The 21,767-nt window shown below is 40.0% G+C and overlaps 2 protein-coding genes across 5 annotated transcripts; one reads left to right on the forward strand and one right to left on the reverse strand.

Annotated features, from left to right (window-relative positions):
- The first annotated feature begins 708 nt into the window (after positions 1-708).
- On the forward strand, positions 709-13,636 carry LOC114563800 (collagen alpha-2(VI) chain). Its single transcript, XM_028590677.1, has 29 exons — positions 709-911; positions 3,274-3,313; positions 3,557-3,719; positions 4,568-5,178; positions 5,273-5,293; positions 5,414-5,482; positions 5,585-5,638; positions 5,731-5,775; positions 5,878-5,904; positions 6,000-6,026; positions 6,144-6,188; positions 6,286-6,339; positions 6,599-6,661; positions 7,682-7,744; positions 7,838-7,891; positions 7,996-8,031; positions 8,126-8,188; positions 8,801-8,863; positions 9,137-9,199; positions 9,344-9,406; positions 9,495-9,545; positions 9,623-9,721; positions 10,807-10,869; positions 10,951-10,986; positions 11,078-11,123; positions 11,206-11,358; positions 12,180-12,629; positions 12,719-12,757; positions 12,842-13,636. The coding sequence occupies exons 3-29, from the start codon at positions 3,560-3,562 to the stop codon at positions 13,441-13,443; spliced, it is 3,120 nt and encodes a 1,039-aa protein (XP_028446478.1). The 5' UTR covers positions 709-911; positions 3,274-3,313; positions 3,557-3,559; the 3' UTR covers positions 13,444-13,636.
- On the reverse strand, positions 13,597-21,222 carry LOC114563801 (X-ray repair complementing defective repair in Chinese hamster cells 5). Of its 4 annotated transcripts, none has more exons than XM_028590679.1 (22): positions 21,097-21,222; positions 20,893-20,965; positions 20,490-20,603; positions 20,222-20,405; positions 19,664-19,712; positions 19,401-19,523; positions 18,949-19,128; positions 18,686-18,800; positions 18,248-18,386; positions 18,047-18,159; positions 17,853-17,915; positions 17,631-17,768; positions 17,444-17,534; positions 16,894-17,015; positions 16,466-16,662; positions 15,536-15,626; positions 15,307-15,376; positions 15,052-15,161; positions 14,719-14,815; positions 14,431-14,498; positions 14,237-14,311; positions 13,597-14,057 (listed from the first exon to the last, which is right to left on the reverse strand). In XM_028590679.1, exons 2-22 carry the CDS (start codon positions 20,905-20,907, stop codon positions 14,043-14,045), a joined length of 2,169 nt encoding a protein of 722 aa, XP_028446480.1. In that variant the 5' UTR covers positions 20,908-20,965; positions 21,097-21,222; the 3' UTR covers positions 13,597-14,042. The 4 variants fall into 4 exon arrangements, with proteins under 4 accessions (XP_028446480.1, XP_028446481.1, XP_028446482.1 ...); XM_028590680.1 differs by having other exon boundaries at positions 21,082-21,222; XM_028590681.1 differs by having other exon boundaries at positions 21,115-21,214.
- Positions 21,223-21,767: the final 545 nt, after the last annotated feature.

The following is a 21,767-nucleotide window of genomic DNA, read 5'->3' on the forward strand; positions in this document are numbered from 1 at the left end:
GCTTGAAAAAGACATTTGTTAGTAAATTAACATGAAAGTAGGCTAAACATTGATGTTAATAATGCACTGTAGGGTTTCAAGGGTTTCACTTTGCAATTGTTTTATGAGGAAGGAGAGTTGTTAGACCTCAAGGATAGGCCACACACAAAAGTAGGGAAAAGCCCAACCTACTGGCAACAGAAAAAAGTGTGGTTTTAGTGGTACTGGGTAATTTTGAAATTAATATAATTTAGGATTAATGCATTGGCATTTTTGCTTAATACATGATTACCTAAATGGTTGTTGATCAACTAACTGATTAATCAAATCATTAACCTATGTTATTATTTCATAAACTAACATTTTTGGATAGTTGCAGCAGTAACATTCCAAGATGGCATCTCTGGTGCTGTATAATCTCGAAATATAAACAGACGGCGAGGGTGTGCAGCTCTCTCCATGTAAGGATGTGAAGCAGTGGAGTTGAAGTGTTTGTAAAGCTGCTGTTTGGAGAGAATCAGTCTGTGACTCCTACTTTAACCCTGCCAGATCATGCATATACATAGACTAGCTCATCATGGTGTGTGTATGTCTTTGTACAACAGTTTTAATTCCAGAATCACATCAATGTTTCGGAGACCGTGCTGTCTCTTTTGACTCCAGCTGCTATAAACACCAGACGATGAAATTAATTCTGCGTGCGTGTGCGTGTGCGTGTGCGCGCACCCCAGTACGCGCTCGTGCGTCAATTGAGATAAAACGGGCGGCTCCTCGACCAAGAGCTGATCCTACTGATCCTGACTGAGTTCGCTGATATGGGAACTGTGTGATTGAGATGATTATCTTTAGTTTACAGTCTCAGGAAGCATAGTTTTTTTCTGACAGTCTCGAGTTTCAGCTAAAATTTGACTTGAGGTCGCACAGTCGCCGCGGTGAGTATAGACTATACACTTTATTTTAACTTTTCCAAAGATTTACTTGTGTGTAATCACCGACCAGATACGCCGCTCAAAATATGAAGCAATTAGTCTTCTGTTCATATGTACTTGACTTTATTTTTTTATTTTTTAAATGAATGTATAAGCAGCAGTGGTGGAAAGTAACTAAGTGCTTTAACTATACTGTACTTACAGTAAGTACAATTTCGAGGTACTTTACTTGACTCTTTTAACTTTCTGCTATACTTAATAATACTCCACTACATTTCAGAGGCAAATATTGTAGGCTACCTTTTACTTCACTATATGTATTTGATCACTTTAGTCAGTCCCACTAGTTACTTTGCAGATTCAGATGAATAATACAAAATATAAACAAATACATGATGATGTATTGCAGATTAAGATAAAAATGTATTAATCCCCGAGGGGAAATTCAAAGCAGATAAGGTATATAAAGTAACGATAATGAGCTCCATCTTTACCAGCTTCAACATTAAATTGATGAACACATTCATGCATCAATAGTTATAATCCAATAATATAATATATATAATATAATATAAGTGGGCCATTCTGCAGAGTGAGTACTTTTACTTTTGGTACTTTGAGTATATATATTTTTTTAACATATCTTTATTAAATTTCCTCGGGGCACATACAACATACAGGAATACAGCTACTGAGTAAAGAACAAAGCCCTCGTTTTAGCCCACCCGTAACCCCTTAAAATAAACAACCAAGACAAAAAAAAATAAAAAATTAAAAAAATTAAAACAACTAAACAAAAACACAGAAGGTTTGTACATTTGAGGCATACTCAACGTAATCAGGGTTGAGTATTGGGTTATTTAGGCCATTGTATGTCACCTGGAAATGTACTTTGAGATCTCAGACCATGCTAGACCATAGAGGCCACTCTGAAGGGTCCATGCACCATCCTCCCCAATATAGTCCAAGAAGGGGTCCCAGATTTTGAAAAAGCGGAAAGGTGTGTCTCTGAGCCAGAAGCTAATAGCTTCTAATGGGAGAAGTTCCAACACACTCCGAGTCCATTGTGAAATCGTGGGAACAGAGTCCGAGATCCACAGAAGAAGAATGCATCTCCTTGCATTAAAGAGAAGCACCTCCAGCAGCCTTAGTTTGGAGGAGCCAAGACCCAGTGCTTTAGTATTTAACCCCAGAATACAGCGGATGGGAGTAAGAGCTAGTTTTTTCTTGAATATAACATCAATTTCCTTACAAATTTTGACCCAGAAGTCATTAATAAGGGGGCACTCAAATATACAGTGGAAATATGTACCTTCAGAAATTTTACATTTATTACAGAATTTTGAGAGCAATGGGTTAAACCTATTGCGTTTCACCGGTGTGATTTGGAGCCTTTGTATGACACTATATTGCATCTCCCTGGCTTTGTTGGTAAATAAGCAACCTGCAGGGCTTGACCAAATCCCATTCCACACATCATCCAAGATAGTCTCCCCAAAATCCGCCTCCCAGAGAGATCTGACGTGAACCGTACAGTCACTGGTTGAAGTTGACAGGGCATTGTAAAGCCTGCTAATAAGTTTCCTGGAGTCAGGCTTCAGGAGAGCCTTCTCAACAACTGAGATTGAAAACCCATTAGGATACAACTTAGTATTAGAAAGAATGAAACTGTGTATTTGCAAATACCTAAAAAAGTTATTCTGCGGGAGATTGTACTTCACTCTGAGCTGATCAAAAGACAACACAGTGCCCTCTGTCCTTGCAGCATATTTTGATGTCAATACATCTTTAGCCAACTTTTATTGAAGGAAACATTTGAATGCATGACTTCTACTTGTAACAGAATAGTTCTCTGCTGTGGTATTGCTACATTACTTAAAAACAAGATCTGAGTATTTCTTCCACCACTGATAAACAGCATTCCAATGTTGTAGCTGGTCTAATTTGATCTATTTTATATACTGTGCTGTAGTTTAATAGCAATGCATCTTTTTTTTAATAAAATGTTTATACGTTTTTAATGTAAAATATAAATCTGTGAAGTATAGTGATTAACTCAAGAAAATGTACTTAGGCCTACATTTCACAACTGTCCAACAATACAGCTGTCTTGGATTAATTTTTCTTCAATACAATTTTCATCCATCTTTATGTTTTAGGACCCCTAGCTTATCTTATTAATTTGTAGTTTGTTGATGTTTACTTTCTGCTTTTCGTCAAAGTAATCCTTTCCTACAGCACACCGCTAACAGCTCGCACCAAACAGTTCACTTCTTCTTTAGAGGACTCATTGTGGGCCCTCCTTACACAAAATCTGATCTTCTGTTGTCTTTTTTTGTGTTTTATCATTCTTGCCCTGAAATAGTTTGGGAACCACTGCTCTGGATGTCAGTTTCACTAAACAGGTGGGATGCAACATCTAAAATTTCCATTTCAACTACAATTTTACTGTAAATATTGTCCTCTTTTTCCACACAGTGTGCTTATTCACTGACGTTGTTTAAAACAACGATAAGCATTCCTAAACACTGTGGAGACTCACTTGTTTTGACAGCTATTTCCTGGATTTAAAAGGAGTGTTGGAGTGTTGGAGTTAAAAGTTAGTGTTCAATGACTGTCTTCTCCTTCATTGTATTGTTTTTTTGCAGTCAATGGCAATGATTGCAGGGTTCATCTTTCTGTGCATGCTCCAAGCTGCAATCCCTCAAGATCCAGGCCCTCGTGGACCCAGGCCAATCGAAGGGCGAGGTGACAGTCCAGGACCGACTCCACCTCCACTTCTACCTATACCCAGACCTCAAGATTGCAAGAGTAAGTTCCATTAATTTCTTTCTAGCTCAGTAGAATATGATTGTTATTTTTTTAAAGAATTGAGGCCTTGTCATGTATTCAATGGTGGAAGAAGTATTCAAGAAGTGCAGAAGTATTGGCAACAAAATGTACTTAAAGTATCAAAAGTAAAAGTACCCATTATGAAAAATGGTCCCTGAAAGTGTTGTTGTATTATTGTGACAACTTCACAATGCTTGCTTTGTCCAACCAATAGTTCAAACTCACAATTATTAAAAGTAAATTAACATGATTAAAATGATCATAAGCATAAGAAACACATCCTCACATTTCAGAACATTGCCAGACCTTCCTCCACAGCGCTGTGGAACGTCATGGATATAGACTAACAATACAGTAAAATGTTTGGCATGTTTGCTTGAAAAAATTACTTAACAATTGTCAATATAGTTGCCAATTAATGTTTTGTCAATGGACTAATCAATTCATTGATTAATCGACCAATCATTTCAGCACTACTTATATAGACTGTTGGGTAGTTTAATTTATAACAAAGCATCATGTTTTATAAGCCCTTCATATGTTTTGTGTGCAAAAATCTTAATTTGTAATGTACCAAATGCTGTGAAATAAATGTAGTGGAATAAAAAGTATAATATTTCCCTCTGAAATGTATTGGAGTAGAAGAATAAAGAAAATACTAAAGTAAATGTACCTCAAGTGGTAAAATACAGTATTTGAGTAAATGTAGTAACTTTCCACCACTGCATACATTACAACTGTGATTTGTGTCTAGTGCCACAAATTACACTTAAAGTTCAATAAAGCAATAAAGATGTTTACTCTTCTGTCGATGTTCTCTCCTCCAGATGGGATAATTGACTGTCCCGTCAGGCTGTTTTTCACCCTCGACACCTCAGAGACCATCGCCTTACAGGAGTCCCCTCCTGGGAGCCTAGTGCAAAAAATTAAGGAGTTCACCAAGATGTTTGCCCAGAGGCTGAATGAAGAGGAGTACAGGGGCCAGATCAAGATCTCCTGGTCCCTAGGAGGCCTGAACTTCTCTGAGACACAGCATATCTTCAGTCAGTTCACAACCAAGGAGAACTTCATCAGGAACCTCAATCTGGTTGAATACGAGGGCAAAGGCACCCACACCGACTGTGCCATCAAAAGAATGACTGAGCATATGACCCAGCACTACTCAGGGGTAAAGGCCGCACTCTTCTCTGTGGTCATCACTGACGGTCACGTGACAGCAGAGCCATGTGGAGGGATTAAGGCGATGGCAGAGAAGGCCCGTGAGAAAGATATCCAGATTTTCTCAGTGGCAGCATCCAGGAGCATCGATGAATTAGGGATGAAGGATTTAGCCAGTTCCCCTTCTGAACTGTACCGCGATGACTACATAGCTGTGGACATCGTTGAAGGAAGACCAGAAATAAAGACTGAATCCATTGATCGTATCATACAAGCCATGGTGATCTGAAATATTTTCCTTTCTTACCGTAAAGCGTTTAAATTATTTCATCACTATCAGGTATTTTTCATTTACTGTTGTTTGTTCTTTGCAGAAACATCAAGCGTTTTTACAGGTAAGAAAGACTAGTATTATGTTAGTTAGTAACAAGACTAGTAATTAAAAAGGCATCATTTTCCCAAATCCCAAAATTACTTCATTTAATATTGTTCTGTTGTCCTCTTTGATCTTGTAGTGCGGTAATATACATACATGCTATGAGCGTCCTGGGCCCCCTGGACCTCCAGGGTTTCCAGGTCCAAAAGTGAGTATGGAAAAACAAAATCAAAAATATATAAACAATGTATAGTTCTTCTTGTACCAAAGATTGTTTTGTTGAAATGCCAATATTTCTACTTATTTTTAGGGAAGGAAAGGAGACACAGGTATCCCTGGGTCAAATGGTGAAAAGGGTAAACAGGTAGGTAGAAGTTAGCATTATTATTAAACTAAAATTCTGTAAAACACAATATTGTATCATTTTAATGCCAAATATAATTTATTACATTACAGGGTGATCCCGGCATTGAAGGTCCAATCGGACAACCCGGTTCAAAGGTTTGCTGAGGCCCTGATTGATGGTCTTGTGTGCTACATAGCTACGTTAACTAAGTTATACGTCTTTATCTCAATAACATGTCCTTATGTGGTCTGATATAGGGGGAGACTGGTTTTAAAGGTGACAAGGTAAGATAGCAATATTTATATAATCCACTTTTTCTGTTCGTCTGTCAAATTGAACAAAAGGCTGTTAAATTAACGGCGCTTCTTTATCTCGTCAGGGTGAAATCGGAACAGTTGGAGCAAAGGTAAATAACGGTATAAATGTTATGCTTGCACATATTTTATACCCTACTACATCTGACACTGTCAGTGTGTGTGTACTGTAGTTAATTTTCTGTCTTCATTGACGTCCAAATACTCAGGGTGCGGCAGGAGTACCTGGCATGAATGGAACTGACGGTCAAAAGGTGAGTCTTCATACGACAAAGTCAAATATACAGTATACAATGGCTCTAATCTGTTCAGTATACTGATATGACATCATTGTCTCTGGGTAATCTCCAGGGTAAAATTGGCCGAATTGGAGCTCCTGGTTGCAAAGGTGATCCAGGTGAAAAGGTAAGTCTAGCAGTTATACTCAATTCGTTGTTTTTTTAACATATTGCTGTCAAGGTGCTATTTTTAAATGTTAAATGTGATATATTTTGACCAAGGTGAGAAACCTTATATTTGGTTAGATTATTAATAGGTCCAATTCTACTCCAACCATCCTATTTAATGTAGATGTGGCTGGTTAATTTTACAATCTGTCAAGTATATAGTTATAAAAATTTGTTTACCAGTTTACTGAACTACTTTTGTTTTTTGTTTCTTAAAGGGACCAGATGGTTACCATGGAAATGTTGGTGACACTGGGCCACCTGGTGACAACGGAGTAAAGGTATGTGTTAATTCAATCTTTCTCTCCTATTTAAGATATCGGCAGATAAAAACATGACATGCTAGCTGCTCCATGAGGCTGTACACAGCAGAGTGCTTTTGAGCTAATGCTAACGTGCTCACAATGACATGCAGGTATAAAGTTTACTATGTTTACCATCTTAGTTAACCGTGTATGATAACATTTGCTAAGCACGAAAGCCTCACCAAAGTTACTACAATTCATCCTGAGAGGGACAAGAAAACAAGAAACAAAAATTCTCAAAAGTCCATCCAAATATTGTTGCGACATTTCACTGAAAACCATAAATGTCAACCAGCTGGTAGCACTAGAGGAGAAATTAGAGGATCACCAAAGTCAGTCGGTTTTCTTCTCTGGGGAAGATGTCTGTACTAGATTTTATAGCAGATCCTTCAGTAATTGTGAGATATTTCAGTCGGTCTGTTAGTGGCTGAAAATAGTGCAGTATTTTAAAACAGTACAGAATCAAAAAACTGTTGAGAATAGAACACGTTGTAAACTGTGATTAGCCATGCTAGAGCTCAAGGGATGGCACTAATGTTGGTCATTTGCCCCAGAGTGAAATATATTTTTTATAACTTTTGAATCGATATGGTTATATGAGACTAGATATTGTCTTAGATTTTGGATATCGTAATATCGTAATATGGCATAAGTGTTGTCTTTTCCTGGTTTAAAAGGCTGCATTACAGTAAAGTGATGTCATTTCCTGAACTTACCAGACTGTTCTACCTGTTCTATTATTTGCCTTTAACCACTTAGTCATTATATCCATATTACTGATGATTATTCATAAAAAATCTTATTGCGTAAATATTTTATGAAAGCACCAATAGTCAACACTACAATATCGTTGCGGTATCGATATCGAGGTATTTGGTCAAAAATATCAGGATATTTGATCTTCTCCATATCGCCCAGCCCTACGTTTAATGCAAATTAGTTAATGCCTTCAGTCATGGTTGTTTATTGTTTTTGTTTGTTTTATGGTTTGTTTAGGGTGACCCAGGCCTTTCTGGAAAGCCAGGTCCCCCTGGACCTCCGGGTGGCCAAGGACCAAAGGTGAACTTTAAATTAAAACACAACAGAAAACATTGTCAGAAAATGAAGATTCTCCTTTCCTGAAAAGCTAAATAAAACACTTTTGTTCGTTAGGGTGAAGATGGAAATGCTGGAAATCCAGGGCCACCGGGAGAAAAGGGACCTCCGGTACAAAATAACATTTATTTTCCTTAGAATTACTTGTTATATATTACTGTAAGTTAATGTTACAAAGCTTCTTGATCCTGATTTAAACCTATTACCTCTTGCAGGGGGTCCCTGGCGAGCCTGGACCAATTGGCGAAGGGGTATCTCAAACATTTTTTTCTTTCTTTTTTTTAAATATAATTTTGAGAATTTGACTTAGTTTGTTATAAATTATTATTGAATGCATATTAACAGGGAAGGAGAGGAGATCCTGGAACAAAGGGGGGACAAGGTCCTGATGGGCCAAAAGGAGAGAAGGTAAGTTTGGCGCTCAGAGAAAACTATATTTATGTATACTTTAATTACTTTTTCATCAAGTAATGCCATTTTTATATTTTTTAGTATTCATTTTGTTATTGGTGCAGGTTTGTTGCACTGAGAGCAGTTGCCTTTTTAAAGACCTACCTGACAAAGCTGCAGGAAATACAATACTACAGAATTTCATCTGAAATATGACTTTAGTGTAATGTGTTATAAAAGAAAAACATACAGCAGAGAGAATCTGTTTGGAGAGAGCGCTGGTGCTGGTGATCTGAGAGCCAAATAAAAAATGTTGTTACAACAAACAAATTACGGTGGACTCTTGGGGAAAGGGGAATTCAGCAGCGAGAGAGAGAGAGGGGTGAGGGGGTGGGTGGGTGGTGGTCGTGAGAAAGACGACTCCTAAGAGTTTCAAATCCCTCTGCTTGGACTTACAATTCCAGAGAAAGATCACAACTCACTTTCTTACCCTGTATGATTTGGCTCTGTGTTGCTATAAAGCATTTCATCACCATATTCTCAAGAAAATGTTTCCCATATTCTGCTGAAACATAATTATGTGTATATATTTGTTGATGATTAATGGTCTGGTTTTTTTTTATTGTCAAGGGAGAACGAGGGCCACTGGGTGGCAGAGGTCGTCCCGGAGAAGACGGACTCAAGGGTGCAAAGGTTAGGCAATCATACTGCGGGTGGATTTTGGCAGAAAAAAAACATAGCCTTTTCCTAAAAACTCGGCCAGTCTTCCTTAGAACTCCACTAGTGGGGTCTTGCCTTCATGTAGTGGTCGTGCAGCCAAAATAACCCAAGCCAAGCCTGTTGCTGTGATAAAAACACTTCCAAGGAAATCCTTCCCCATTGCCAAATCACATTATCGTGACTATGTGGGCTGGAGCAGATGGTGATGTCTTGTAATAATGTTTTCTCTCTTACTTTCTCTTCCAGGGAGACCTAGGACTGCCAGGGCCGAGGGGTCAGCCAGGAGAACCAGGGGGCCCCGGAGTAAATGTGTGTTCTTTATAACATTTTAATCATCAACATTAATTGCCTATTTTCGGAGCTTGTGTTTTGAGTGGATTCTTGACAAAAAATTTGAGTGAAATGCGCGGTAGATGATAAAACCTTTATTGAAAGTTTCTTCTGTGGTTGTAGGGCACCATGGGAAATCCTGGAGATTCGGGAGCAAGGGGAGACTCTGGGCCCCCTGGACCAGATGTGGGTAAAACTTTTTTTGTTCATCACGTTTATTCATGTAAAATGCTCTAAGATTTTGTGATTGATGCACTTTTCAATCTTCTAAAAGGGTGACAAAGGAAGATCGGGATTCAACTATCCTGGATCGAGAGGATCCACTGTACGGTTTTCTGTTTATCTCACAAAATGTTGGCATGTGTTGCATACTTGAGTCGAAAGTAACTCCGATCTTTCCAGGGAGACCGAGGTGATCCAGGTAGAAAAGGTCCCAGGGGGGGCAGAGGTGAATGTGGAGCCAAAGGAGAACCTGGAGATAAAGGAACATCGGGAAAACCTGTAAGACTAATAACAAAATGTTGGAAGTGGAATTTGGGTGTCAGTCAGAGCAAGCTGTGTTTTGAGCAGAGACATGTAGACCACTAAGGTCTATATAAAAGCATCCAAAAAGCAGCATGTCATAGGACCTTTAAGCACAGTGCTCAGCATCAATTTGGAACGGTGCGCCACGCCAAGGGTAGCGCTTCCTCGGAGTTGTCTCCGCTGCTCTCCCCATAGGAAAACTATGGCACAGCCAGCGCATCATGTGCAGATCATTTGTAGGTGGCTTAATTGTGAAAGGTCTTTCTGTCTGAGATTACAGTACCCTAAAAGTGGATGAAATTTGTTGTTAACAGCATTTAATTATTACTTTTGAAAGTTCAACAGCAACGCATCTTTCCAAAAACAATGTCCCAGGTACTCAGGATAATGCACAAAACATCACTGTGACCACACTCTTTCTTCAGTAGGATGCAGTTCCAAAGAAAACTTCACAGGCAGCTCTGTGGATTGTCCTGAGTACGTGAGACATTGTTTCTGGAAAGATTTCTTTAATGTACATTTTATCCACCACAAAGGAAGTTTCATTCACCTCTGTTGTATTGGGATTGAGGTAGAAATCTAAGATGTACATTGTACTGTAAACCTCAACTGATGAAATGGAATATAAGTGCAAGTAGATTGCAAGTGCATGACTGCCTTATTCTGCATTGAGAAAAGACAGCATGGTAATTAAAATATGCACTCATCTTGTATGAGTTTGGCTGAACAACAAGGCTGTGACGTCAGTAGATACTGTACCAGGGACAGTTTCTCATTTGTTAATTACCAACAGTCCCAAGATCATGTGATACCAGCTTGACCCCTGGTGTGTGATGTTTTTTGTTAAGTCTTTTATAGCACCCATGTGGTGCTTAGGTATTAAGAAACACTTTGTTAAGCAGACTTCCAAACTTCCCAATTAGTGGCAGGGGTTTGAAACACTCTGGTAGTCTTCTGCAGAACAATAAAAATACTTCACAAAGAAAAAAAATATTACTTCCAAAGAAATTGAACTTAATGCAGAAATGAGTCACTTCCACTGAAAAATGTTTTCTTCGTAGGGGGAGCCAGGTCAGGCAGGCGAGCCGGGAGAGAGAGGACCCAGAGGCGATCCTGGAACCAATGTAGGCAACAGCACAACCACTCAAATGTGTGTGCAAATTTGAGATCCAATTACATTGCTCTCTCTTTGTGTGTCTGTGCAGGGGGGTCCAGGACCAGAGGGCGATCCGGGGCTCAATGTAAGTCAACTTAAAAAAGAATTTAGAAAATACTATATTAATTAGATTTACTTGGTTGTATTGCTTCTAACATGCTCACCTATCACTGCAGGACTGTGATGTCATGGCTTATGTCAGGGAGACGTGTGGTTGTTGTGGTAAATACCATCACTGATCAAATACAGCGTCATGGTTGAGTATCTTTCAACAAACTGATCCTGTTCTTGTCTTTTGTCTCAGACTGTGAGAAGCACTGTGGAGCTATGGACATTGTATTTGTAATTGATAGCTCAGAGAGTGTTGGGCAGACAAACTTCACCCTGGAAAAGAACTTTGTTATCAACACCATCAACAGGCTGGGATCTATGGCCAGCGACCCTGCGTCATTAACCGGTACGGTTGAGCAAAATCACAGCACAGACGTCCCTTCAAATCCTTTTGCAGACACAGTTTCAAGTAACAAGTAGAGATTGCCATAAAAGATTAGCCATTTCAAAAGAGTGAATCACTTCATCCACCATTGAATATAAAGTTAGAGCCTAATATACAGGATCCCATTTTGGCGTTACACTCTTCATACAGTTCAGTCAGCGTTGCATATTTTCAGCATATTTCATCAAAAGTGTAACCAGTTGATATTTCAACTTCATACTGTACTAATGTGAACACAAAGCCAAACATTAAAATTGTTGTTGTATTAATATTTCGGTTAATTGATAAAACGCACCTACAACTAAAAAACAAAGGATAAGGTTGGCAATATTTTTCATATTTTCAACAAATCCGATGAAAAGACCAAAACCAACAATTAACTTATGATACTGAAAAGTATTATCTGTGTAGCCTAAGCCTTATGTAGCTCATTTCTCTGTTGCATAGACCTCCATTGTTGTCTAAAAAGTAATAAAACGCACAAAACAGCCATGGACACTGTAGTCAATTCCACATACAGCATCCTGCTGCAGTAAATACAACAGCACTGTGTGTGTGTAATAATACGTGACTGAAAGTAATCCCCAACAAATGCATTTTCATTTAAAAAAATTATAAAAACATATTTGTGATACATCTTTATAGATAGACAGGGTAAAGCATTTGTAAAATATTGACAGACAAACTAAGACATTTTTAGTTGTGGTTTTTTTGTGGGATTTGTTAACAACCTATAGCGTAACAGCCTCATCTGAAAAATTTGACATCTCTACCTTTTCTAGGCACAAGAGTTGGAGTTGTACAGTTCAGTCACAACGGGACCTTTGAGGCCATTCGCCTCAATGACCCAAACATCAACTCCATGTCTGACTTTAAAACGGCAGTGAGGGGGCTAAAGTGGATTGCCGGGGGCACCTTTACCCCCTCGGCTCTCAAGTTCGCCTATGATACACTCATCAGGGATGGCAAGAGAGCCCAAGCCAAAGTATCTGTGGTGGTGATCACAGATGGCCGCTATGACCCCCGCGACGATGAAGATCTGCTCTATCTTTGCAACAACGGTGTGGTGGTGAATGCCATCGGGGTTGGGGATATGTTTCAAAAGAAACAGGATGATAATATCCTGGGGTCAATCGCGTGCAACAAAAAGGAACGCGTCACTGGGATGAAGCGATACGTTGACTTGGTGGCTGATGACTTCATAGAGAAGATGGAGAATGTGCTCTGTCCCAGTAAGCCTGTACCAGTACACACAGCAGGATGTCAATACTGGTCCTTCTGACCATTTGTCTAATCTATATCCATTTGATTTCCCTTCCAGATCCTACGATTGTGTGCCCTGATCTTCCCTGTAAAAGTGGTAGGTGTTATTCATGGCTTGAGGATTTGTTCAGTGGTATAAACGAGTGCTGCTCAGTGTGTGATTTGTTTTCTTTCATTACAGAACCTGATGTAGCGCCATGTGTCCAACGGCCAGTGGATTTGGTATTTCTACTAGACGGCTCAGAGCGACTGGGGACGGAGAACTTCCGGCGTGTCAGGGAATTTGTGCAGGTGGTGGCAGAAAGACTGGGACTGGCCAAGAGCCAGACTGATCGTATGCGAGCCCGCTTGGCACTGATAGAGTTTGGCAAAGAGAATGAGCTCCACGTGGCATTTCCTCTCACACACGACAGTGCTATCATTGCCGACGGCTTGGCGCGTTTACCTTATCTGGAATCTTCTTCAAGCATAGGGCCTGCCATCATCAACACCATTGACAACATCTTGGGTAGAGAAAATGCTCGCCAGACAAGACGCAACGCAGAGATTTCATTTGTTTTCATCACAGATGGCATCACTGACAGCAAAGACCTGGACGAAGCGGTGAGTGCCATGCGCAGAGCACAGGTTGTCTCCACAGTGGTAGCCACAAGAAGTGACATTGACCAAAAAGTCCTAGTGAAGCTGGCCATGGATGACCAGGACGCCATCTTTAAAGGAAAAGACTTCTCCGCTCTGCCCCACTCCAGTTTGTTTGACCGTTTCATCCAGTGGGTGTGTTAAAGAGAGAACACATGGCTGTGAACATCATGGTGGTGCTACTGCTGTTACTCTAGCTTTTTAACCATGAGTTACTGGTTTACTACGACTCAGTCACGAAAACTGTGTTCATCTTCAATATTTTGTTATATCAAAACGAGAATTCATCATCAACCATTGAGCTTTAAGATAATAAACTTGCAGTTTATTGGCAGTATTTTGGAGTGATGTCTTCTGTAAAGTCACAAAGGATATGTAGTGCACATAAATCTTGAGATTTAAAGCACTCAATCCAGCATTACTGAAAATTACCATGGAATTATATCAAGATATTCATTAAAATTACAATCATTTTGACATTTAGGACAAAAAGCATCTAAAGCCCTCAACATAAAGTCCTTGCAAAAGTTTATAGTACTAATGTAAACATTAGCTAAGTCAAACACCATTCTGTGCGGTATGAATGCAGTTACTCAGTATCACCAGTTACAAGTATCAAGGGTCCCCCAAGTAGGAGCCAGAACAATGGACGGCTGAATTTTTTTGAACTGGTTTGGTCTGGCCGAGTTGAATGATGACATTCTTCTGCATGTCCTCTGCAGACGCTCCCACTGCCTCCCTTCTTACATCATGTCCAGCTGCACAGGAAGAGAAAAAAAGATGTAAGACTGGAGAGTTTATATAAAGAGTTTATAAGAAATGTCTCAATAGGTCGTCTTACAAATATACAGGAAATGGTTAATGGAAGTTTGGGGGTACTTGGAACAGTTAAATATTTAAAACTTGAAAAGGCTACAGAATAAAAAGTCACACTTGCCAAGTCATCAACATCTCCAGTATCTTCAGCTTGTGGTGCAGCTGCCTCCTCTTTCTTCTCCTCAGTAACCAGAAACTGAGGACAAAATAGGCTTCAGTAAGTAGGAGTACCTTCTCAATATCGCCTTTATTTCAAATATGTAAAACAGTTGCCGTTTCCTCAACCGCTCACACTGGTTTAAATAGGGGAGTCACCTGATTAGCTTCGTTTTTGGATACAGTGCTTCCTTCAACCTCGTCCTTACTGATCAGAGTGATGGCATCTGTCAATCAAAAAGCAAGAATCAAGTCCAAAAACACCAAACTCCTTTTTCCAGACTTTTGATTCAGGGCCGCATTGCATTTTCAGGCATCATCCAGCTTCCAACGTTGCATCATTTACTTATTTTGCACTCAAGAAATGATGTGGAAATGTGTTCTCATCTTAAGGGAGGAGTGATTTGAGAGAAATCCTGCAGCTTTGAGTAAAGAGGCTTATCATACCTTGAACAAGCAGGTCCCAGAAGACCTCCAGCCCTCTGTTTGGAATGCTTCTTTTTAGGGACTGGAGGTAGCCATTGTACAGATTGGCATCCCCCAGCTGAATAACAAAAGATATGAAACATTCAAAATCTATTTTACATACTCAGACAAGAACTGTCCTCGGTTCAAGTCACGAGATATATAACAGACTCGTTGTAATCTTCTCAAAATTGACTCATAATCTCCATAGCAAAACCCAAACTATGCGTTTGGATATGTCCAGATTATTTCACATAGACTCTTATAACATCACCATGTATTTCCCTAAATGGAAGATAGAGAATGTTTATTTACCTTAACGGACTGCTCTCTAAAAGCCTGGATACAGGTGATGCTTTTCATGTAGTAGTGTGTGTTCTTGTTGCTAAGCAACTGCTCTATCCTGCGAGTCAGTTGCTGACATACTGGAAAGGACACGGGGGTCACCGCAACCAAACAAAGAGATAAACACAATTACACAGGCGGAACATGGATCATGATGGTTTATAATACAAACAGAAAAGATGTTTATCAGACCAGCTCGCCAGAAAAAACAAAACCGGACCTCACCCTCTCCAAATGGAAGACTCTTCTTCCTTATCAGAGTACGGAAGTCTCTGGCTGGATCCACGCTTCCCACCTGGTTAAAAGTGTTAGTGAGAACTGAAGTAAAATGGAAACTTTAAAGTATGCCTGTTCAGACAAGTGGTGAAGTACGTTATTTGGAATGGATGATTTTTTTATAGAAAGCGGTTATCTCTCTAGGATTATAATTCAATCCAGCTCCCCCGATTCTCACCGAAGTCACAGAGCCTTCGGCGATGTCAGCCAGACTATACTCCTCCTCTTCTTCGTCTCCTTTTGCCTTCTTGGCATCTGGCTCCTCGGAGCTGTAAATGGCAAAAGGGGTCAGTAAGAACACTGAAAATAGTTTTAGAATCAGTAAAGCCTCCACACAGACACTTACAAAACACTACTGAAAGATAATAATCTACATGAATATTTTGAAGACAACTACATTTCACTACATCTCCACAGCGCTTTGGAGTAAGGTCTGGCTCTACCATACATACATTCCCCGATAGGAGAAAAAAAAACAACACTATGGGCTGTTTGCATTTCTTTAGGCTATAATTGCCTCACAGCCAGCGCGCCGGATGGGCCGCGCCTTCCGCTCTCATTGTGCTGCTGTTCTCAAAACACAAATCCTGGGGAAACAACAACAAACTTTGAGCTAGCAAGCTACATGCTGAAAATGGCAAGTTTTGATGAAATTTCTAAAGTTAACTGTTCACACAATACAGTACCGTGAGCTATTTAAATAAGACGGATACATGGTTGAACGTAACTTGCTCTTACCAGTGTATCGCCGTGTGTATTTTGTCCACAGAAAATTAAGAAAAACGGGAAATATATTTCCTGTAAATCTTTACAATCATTCCCCAAAAGAACCAAGCAGGCCTGCCTTGTTACATGATCGAAATTTCATCAAAACTTGCCATTTTAAGCATGTAGCTTGCTAGCTCAAAGTTTGTTGTTGTTTTCCCAGGATTTGTGTTTTGAGAACAGCAACACAATGAGAGCGGAAGGCGCGGCCCATCCGGCGCGCTGGCTGTGAGGCAATCATAGCCTACTAGAAATGTACTGTCGTTGGCCCAGACTACAACATGAATAACAACCCTGTCTGTAACGTTCAAACACCCACCACCACACACTTGATCAAACTTACTCTTTGCCAAAAATCTGAGCACTAGTCTTGAGCTTCTTTTTTTTCTCCACTTCTGTCAGAGGAAACTTCCTCTTTATCTCCTCTAGTGGAGCCTGGCAACGTTCACTAATGACATCAGGGCACTCAAGAGCAGCCTTCAGCCAAGGCTCCATGGGGGGAAGAGGGGTGCCAGGGTTTACTGCCCGATGATGCAGACACTGAAAGAAAGGTTGGGTAGAGGAGGTGAGACAGACAGTGACTGAGGAAGGAGGCAATCCTGGTTAAATATCAACAGCCTCTAGCTGGTGAAGCTCTAGTCAGACAGATGAAATCTTTTTTTGCTGACTTGAAAAAATGATACCCCTCCTTCAAAACCATATCTGCCTCAACTCAGAATAAGTAAGTAATACAAGTAGTGTATCTCTGAAATACAAACCATATTGCAGTACCTGGAAGTGCCTCTGGAAGGCAGGGTTGGGAATGTGGTGGACCTTGAACATGTCCTTTTGATCATCCCCCTCTACCAACATCATGGAGTCAATAAGAGAGTCAACAGCAGACAGCTGGGTGTCTAGACGAATCACATAACACACAAGTCCATTCATCTCTTAGTGAACTTATTTCTCTCTTTAAAAAGATACACACAGTGTTAGTGAGCTGAGCTGCAGCGCCAGCCCGCATCAGACCTGCAATCCTGAACCAGTGCCACATATAAACTAGTTAAATAAGAGCAGTGGCAGTTAAGAACGGCAAATGTAGACAATGTGTGTGTGTGCAAACCACATAGAAGGAACCTAGTGAAACGGTGGTAAAATTGCAACAGCTTTTTGTACTTGAAGGGGGCAACAATGTCATGTTCACACCTGCAATACCGTAGCTGCTGCTGCAATGATGAGGATGATCGGAAGGCTCCCTCTTGTGGAGAATCTGCAGTCAATTTACCAATTAATGTGTGAGTTTGTGAGTTAGTTAAAGTCAGTTTTGTGAGGTGTTTTGTACCTGATGGAGTGAACTTTTTGTTGTTTGCAAGAGAAGGAAATGTGAACTGTCTGAGGTCTTCCATGAAGGGCAGCTGGACGTACATCAGACACTATTGAGGGAGAGAGGCAGACAATTAGCTCTGTGCTATTTGACACAGATTCAGTTAATTTACTTAAACAGCATGTTTAGGAGTGTGTGATCTCACCTCATAGTCCTGCTTGATGCACGGGAAGGCTGCTCCTACTTGAGGGTTGCTGCGCCGGTCATAGGCGTAACGTACAATGGCCACCATGTTGAGTTCATCTAGCGCTCGGATGAGAGCGGACAGCGCAACTCCTGCATGCTGCTCAGACAGAACAGAACAGACCGAAACAGGTCAGTATCAACACGTAGTCCCCAGCAATGTGTAGGGTCCCTCCGTTCTCACCTCATCATCCTTGGCAGAAAATATCTTGATGACTTGAGTCCCCATGAACTGATGGCGTTGAAGCTGCAGGCAGACGGTGAAAAGGAACCGTAGGTGAATAAAGTAACCAGCTCAGTCTAAAAGGTTTAGGTTTACTTCATCTGAGATTCGTTTTAGATGCCATGTACATCCCACTAGCACAAACAGTATAATACCATGCTCTGCTTGGAGAAGCCGAGAACAGCAAAGCACTTCCCATCATGTTTGTATTTCATCTGGTCTTGATCTACTTTGGAGAAGGGAACAATATCACTTCCATAACGAAAACCTGTGGACAAAAAATAAGCATTTGTTTACGGTGTTATTAAGTTATTAAGTACAACATTAAGTTATCTTGTTTCAAACACATTTCTCACCTTGGATAGTATCATCCTTTTGCACCTCTGTCTCATTGTCATCATCCAGACAGTAGACAGTCTCTCTCTTCACATCGTCTTTCTGGTTGGTTTGAGCGTCAACTGTAGTCCAGGTTTTCTTCAGTTTCTCTTCTGTCACCTGGAACACATGGGGAGTAGTATTTATGGATGAGAAAACCTTTATGTGACTTTAACTGATGAGCTGTCATCTGGGTTTTTACATGACACAATAGTAAAGTGAAAGACATTTGGAGGATTCCTTTTACATACAGTAAGTTAATGAGCAACGCATACATAAACTCCTACACATTTACAATACTTAGGCAACAAGTACAACAATACTACATGATTACGTGTGGACATCGCTTTGTTCAATAAAGCTGTGTAATAAGCACGTAGTGTAGTATATTCATCCAGTGACATTCACAGCAAACTTACTGCTTTGTATCCAACAATACGGATGGGCAGACAGCTGCCGATGGTCAGCTGACAGGGCCAGGCCATAGGTTTCCTCTCGATGCGCTTGAACATGCACAGCTGCTCAATTGCTTTTCTACAGCGGGAGGGGAAAGTGGCATATGACATCATCAACTAAAAGCATTTACAACTTTTAAATGTAGAAAGCACCATGTGATTCAGAGAGAAAAACATATGTGAAGAAGAAAGAAGCGAGACATGACAAATATCCCGAGCACGCCAACCTGAAGGAGTAAATTTCTCCCAGGCCATCCTCCTCATCCAGGCTTAGCATGATGTGTTTCACCATGTCCAGGCCACTCTTCTGTTCCTTGGAAAGACCTTTGCCTGTGCCCGGCTGACCAGGGTCTCTTCCGTCCGCATCTCCTCCACCCTCTTCATCGTCCCCCGCAGGGAAAGGCAAACTGAGAATGGTTTGGAGGAAGGAAGGATACATAGGTATGAGTCAATGCCATGAAAGTACCATGGAAGGTTTGAGCAGAATCCCGTCTTCCAGAGTGACTTCTAATAACAATACAGTAAGTATGAGGACATTTTAATAATTATGACAAAAGTACTGACACACACAACTGCATTACTATTATCATTATTCTATAACTTCACTGGGGACATTTGTGGGGCTTCTATATACATTATATTTGCTTCAAAATTACATTACAATTTGTCTGAACCTTACAAAAACTGCAGGTTGATGCCAGCTTGTTTCAGGTTTTCAATAATAACGTCCAGCTGCTCTGAGTTGGCCTCAGTGTTCAGGTCAGTCAAGAGGACAATGTTGAGACGATCACACTTCTTTTCCCTGAAAAGAAACCCCAAACACAATGTCATTGAAAAAATAATAATAACCCCATCAGCAAAATTAACATTTAAATGTATGGAAATCAGTTTTTTTATTTGTAAATCAGGAGAATTGTGTAGAAGATACAGGAAGCCTCTCACTTTGTTTCAGTCTTGAGAAGATCCATACACACAACAAGAGCATCCAGCCCTGTTGAACAGGAGTTAAGGAGATAACAGATTCTCACACATCATCTCGGATTATGAGGCGGGACGCAAACGCAGATGCAGGATTAAAGTCAAAGTGTTTGGTCTTTACCTTACAACTCTATCAGAATTATCTGCTGCGTTGTACATTAATAGGCACATAGTGAAAATAAAACTAACGCAAACACACAGGAGAGCCCACTTAAGACAATTGATTCCAAAACACTAGACATCATTTGAGTGGATCTAATTTTAGGAGTCATTAAATTACAGATTTTAGTTCTGAAATAATTATTCACTTAAACAATGATTTAGTCAAAGTAAATTGATAATTTCCAACTGAAATACACATACAAATCCAATAAAACAGTAAACTTAAGGTGGGTCTGATAAAAGTAATCTGAAAACACTAATCAATGTGTTACCTGACAATTAAAATATTATTAGATGTAGCCTTACTTCAATATTAAGTTAACTGATAAACAGATCAAAAGTATGGAGCAAACAGGATACAATCAGCCTGCTGACTCTCTGGATGGATCTGATTTTGTATTTCCTCCAGGAGCTCAAAATCAGGCACCATAAGGTGACGATGCACAGTGATGTTCTGGTACTGGTCATCCTTGTCCAGTGAGTTCTTGGTGGAGTCTGTCCCAAACAGAACTAACGCCAGCTCATCCTTGGTCTCTGCAAAAACCTAGTAAAAGACGTGCATGTCAAATTTGACAGAGATCATCAAAGTAGATTTTATATGTTACTTGTTTTTGTAGTTGACGTTTACCTGGCGCTGGACAAACTTCTGGATTACTTTTTTGGCAAATTCAAAGGGAGGCTCTTCGCCCGGGGCAGAGTTGGACATGGAGAACCCAACATCCATGCACAACACCAATGCTGACTACAGGAAACAAACAAAAGCATTTTAAATTTTTCAAATGGTATTATTTTAGGCAACGTTACATTACAACATTACAACGTTATATATCAATGGGGGCGTGGCAATGTTAGCTTCAATCTCAACATGTCTTAACATGTCGCCAACGTTTAGCGCTCTGAAGCACAATGACAGAGATCATTTGTTTTTTACGTTTGGAAACCGCCCATTTAACGCAGCGAGCATTAGCTAACAAAGCTGAACGCAGGAGAAAATACATTATTTTAAAAAAATGTAAGAGAAAGTAACTTACTTTGGCACCTGCCATCTTCTCTTTTCCCTCTTTCAAAGATTGGGTGTCACTCTGTTATGGCTCCGGAGAAAAACTGTGAACGGCAAAAAAACGATAAGGTAGTTCCTGTTTACAGTGATACATGTTCCGCAGTTATCTTAAAGAGCTTCACACGAGAGCTGCTCTTGGCTGCTCACCGTAATACTGTACCTATTCATACTGTACCTATTCACCGAAACATACCCGGAACTGTACCAAGCTGCGGTCATTTGAGGTGTTCTTGAGTTTAAGACGAGACCGTGGAATGATATGTAATAGAACAAACGCCCTCCAGCGTTTCATATGGCACTGTGCACAAAAATTAAATTATGGGTGTGTGCGTGGTCTCTTGTGCAAATAGCTCATTTCACGGCTGGAGACAGGATTTCAGAAATATTGAGGTCAAATAAAAATGATGATAAATAAATAACTACATAATAATAATTAAATAAGAGTAACGAATGAATTAAATACAAACATTGATTAATAAAAATACAAAAATACTTAATTAAGTCAACCCAAAACACCCACTCTCCCCCAAATGTTTTTATTGGCTCATTTGTGAGGTTTTGGCCCATAGACTGTGTTCTGCATTTTAACCTTAAATTGTTTTAACATTAGTTTAACACAATCAGACAGTAAAACTGTCCAGTAAAAGTTGATACATGTGTGTTAAACCTGACATTGCCTGACAAAAACATTTCTTCAGTAAGCATCCCATTGTAACACCAGGGTGCCAATAATCAGATCTCAAAGCACCCAAACTCCAGAGAGCCATCTGCATCTGTGTGCACCATTCAGGGTTATATGCTGACTTGTTTTTCTAAGACATTTATAAACCACACATAAAAGAGTGA

The sequence above is a fragment of the Perca flavescens genome, chromosome 11 (genome assembly GCF_004354835.1).
Source record: "Perca flavescens isolate YP-PL-M2 chromosome 11, PFLA_1.0, whole genome shotgun sequence".
Taxonomy (NCBI): domain Eukaryota; kingdom Metazoa; phylum Chordata; class Actinopteri; order Perciformes; family Percidae; genus Perca; species Perca flavescens.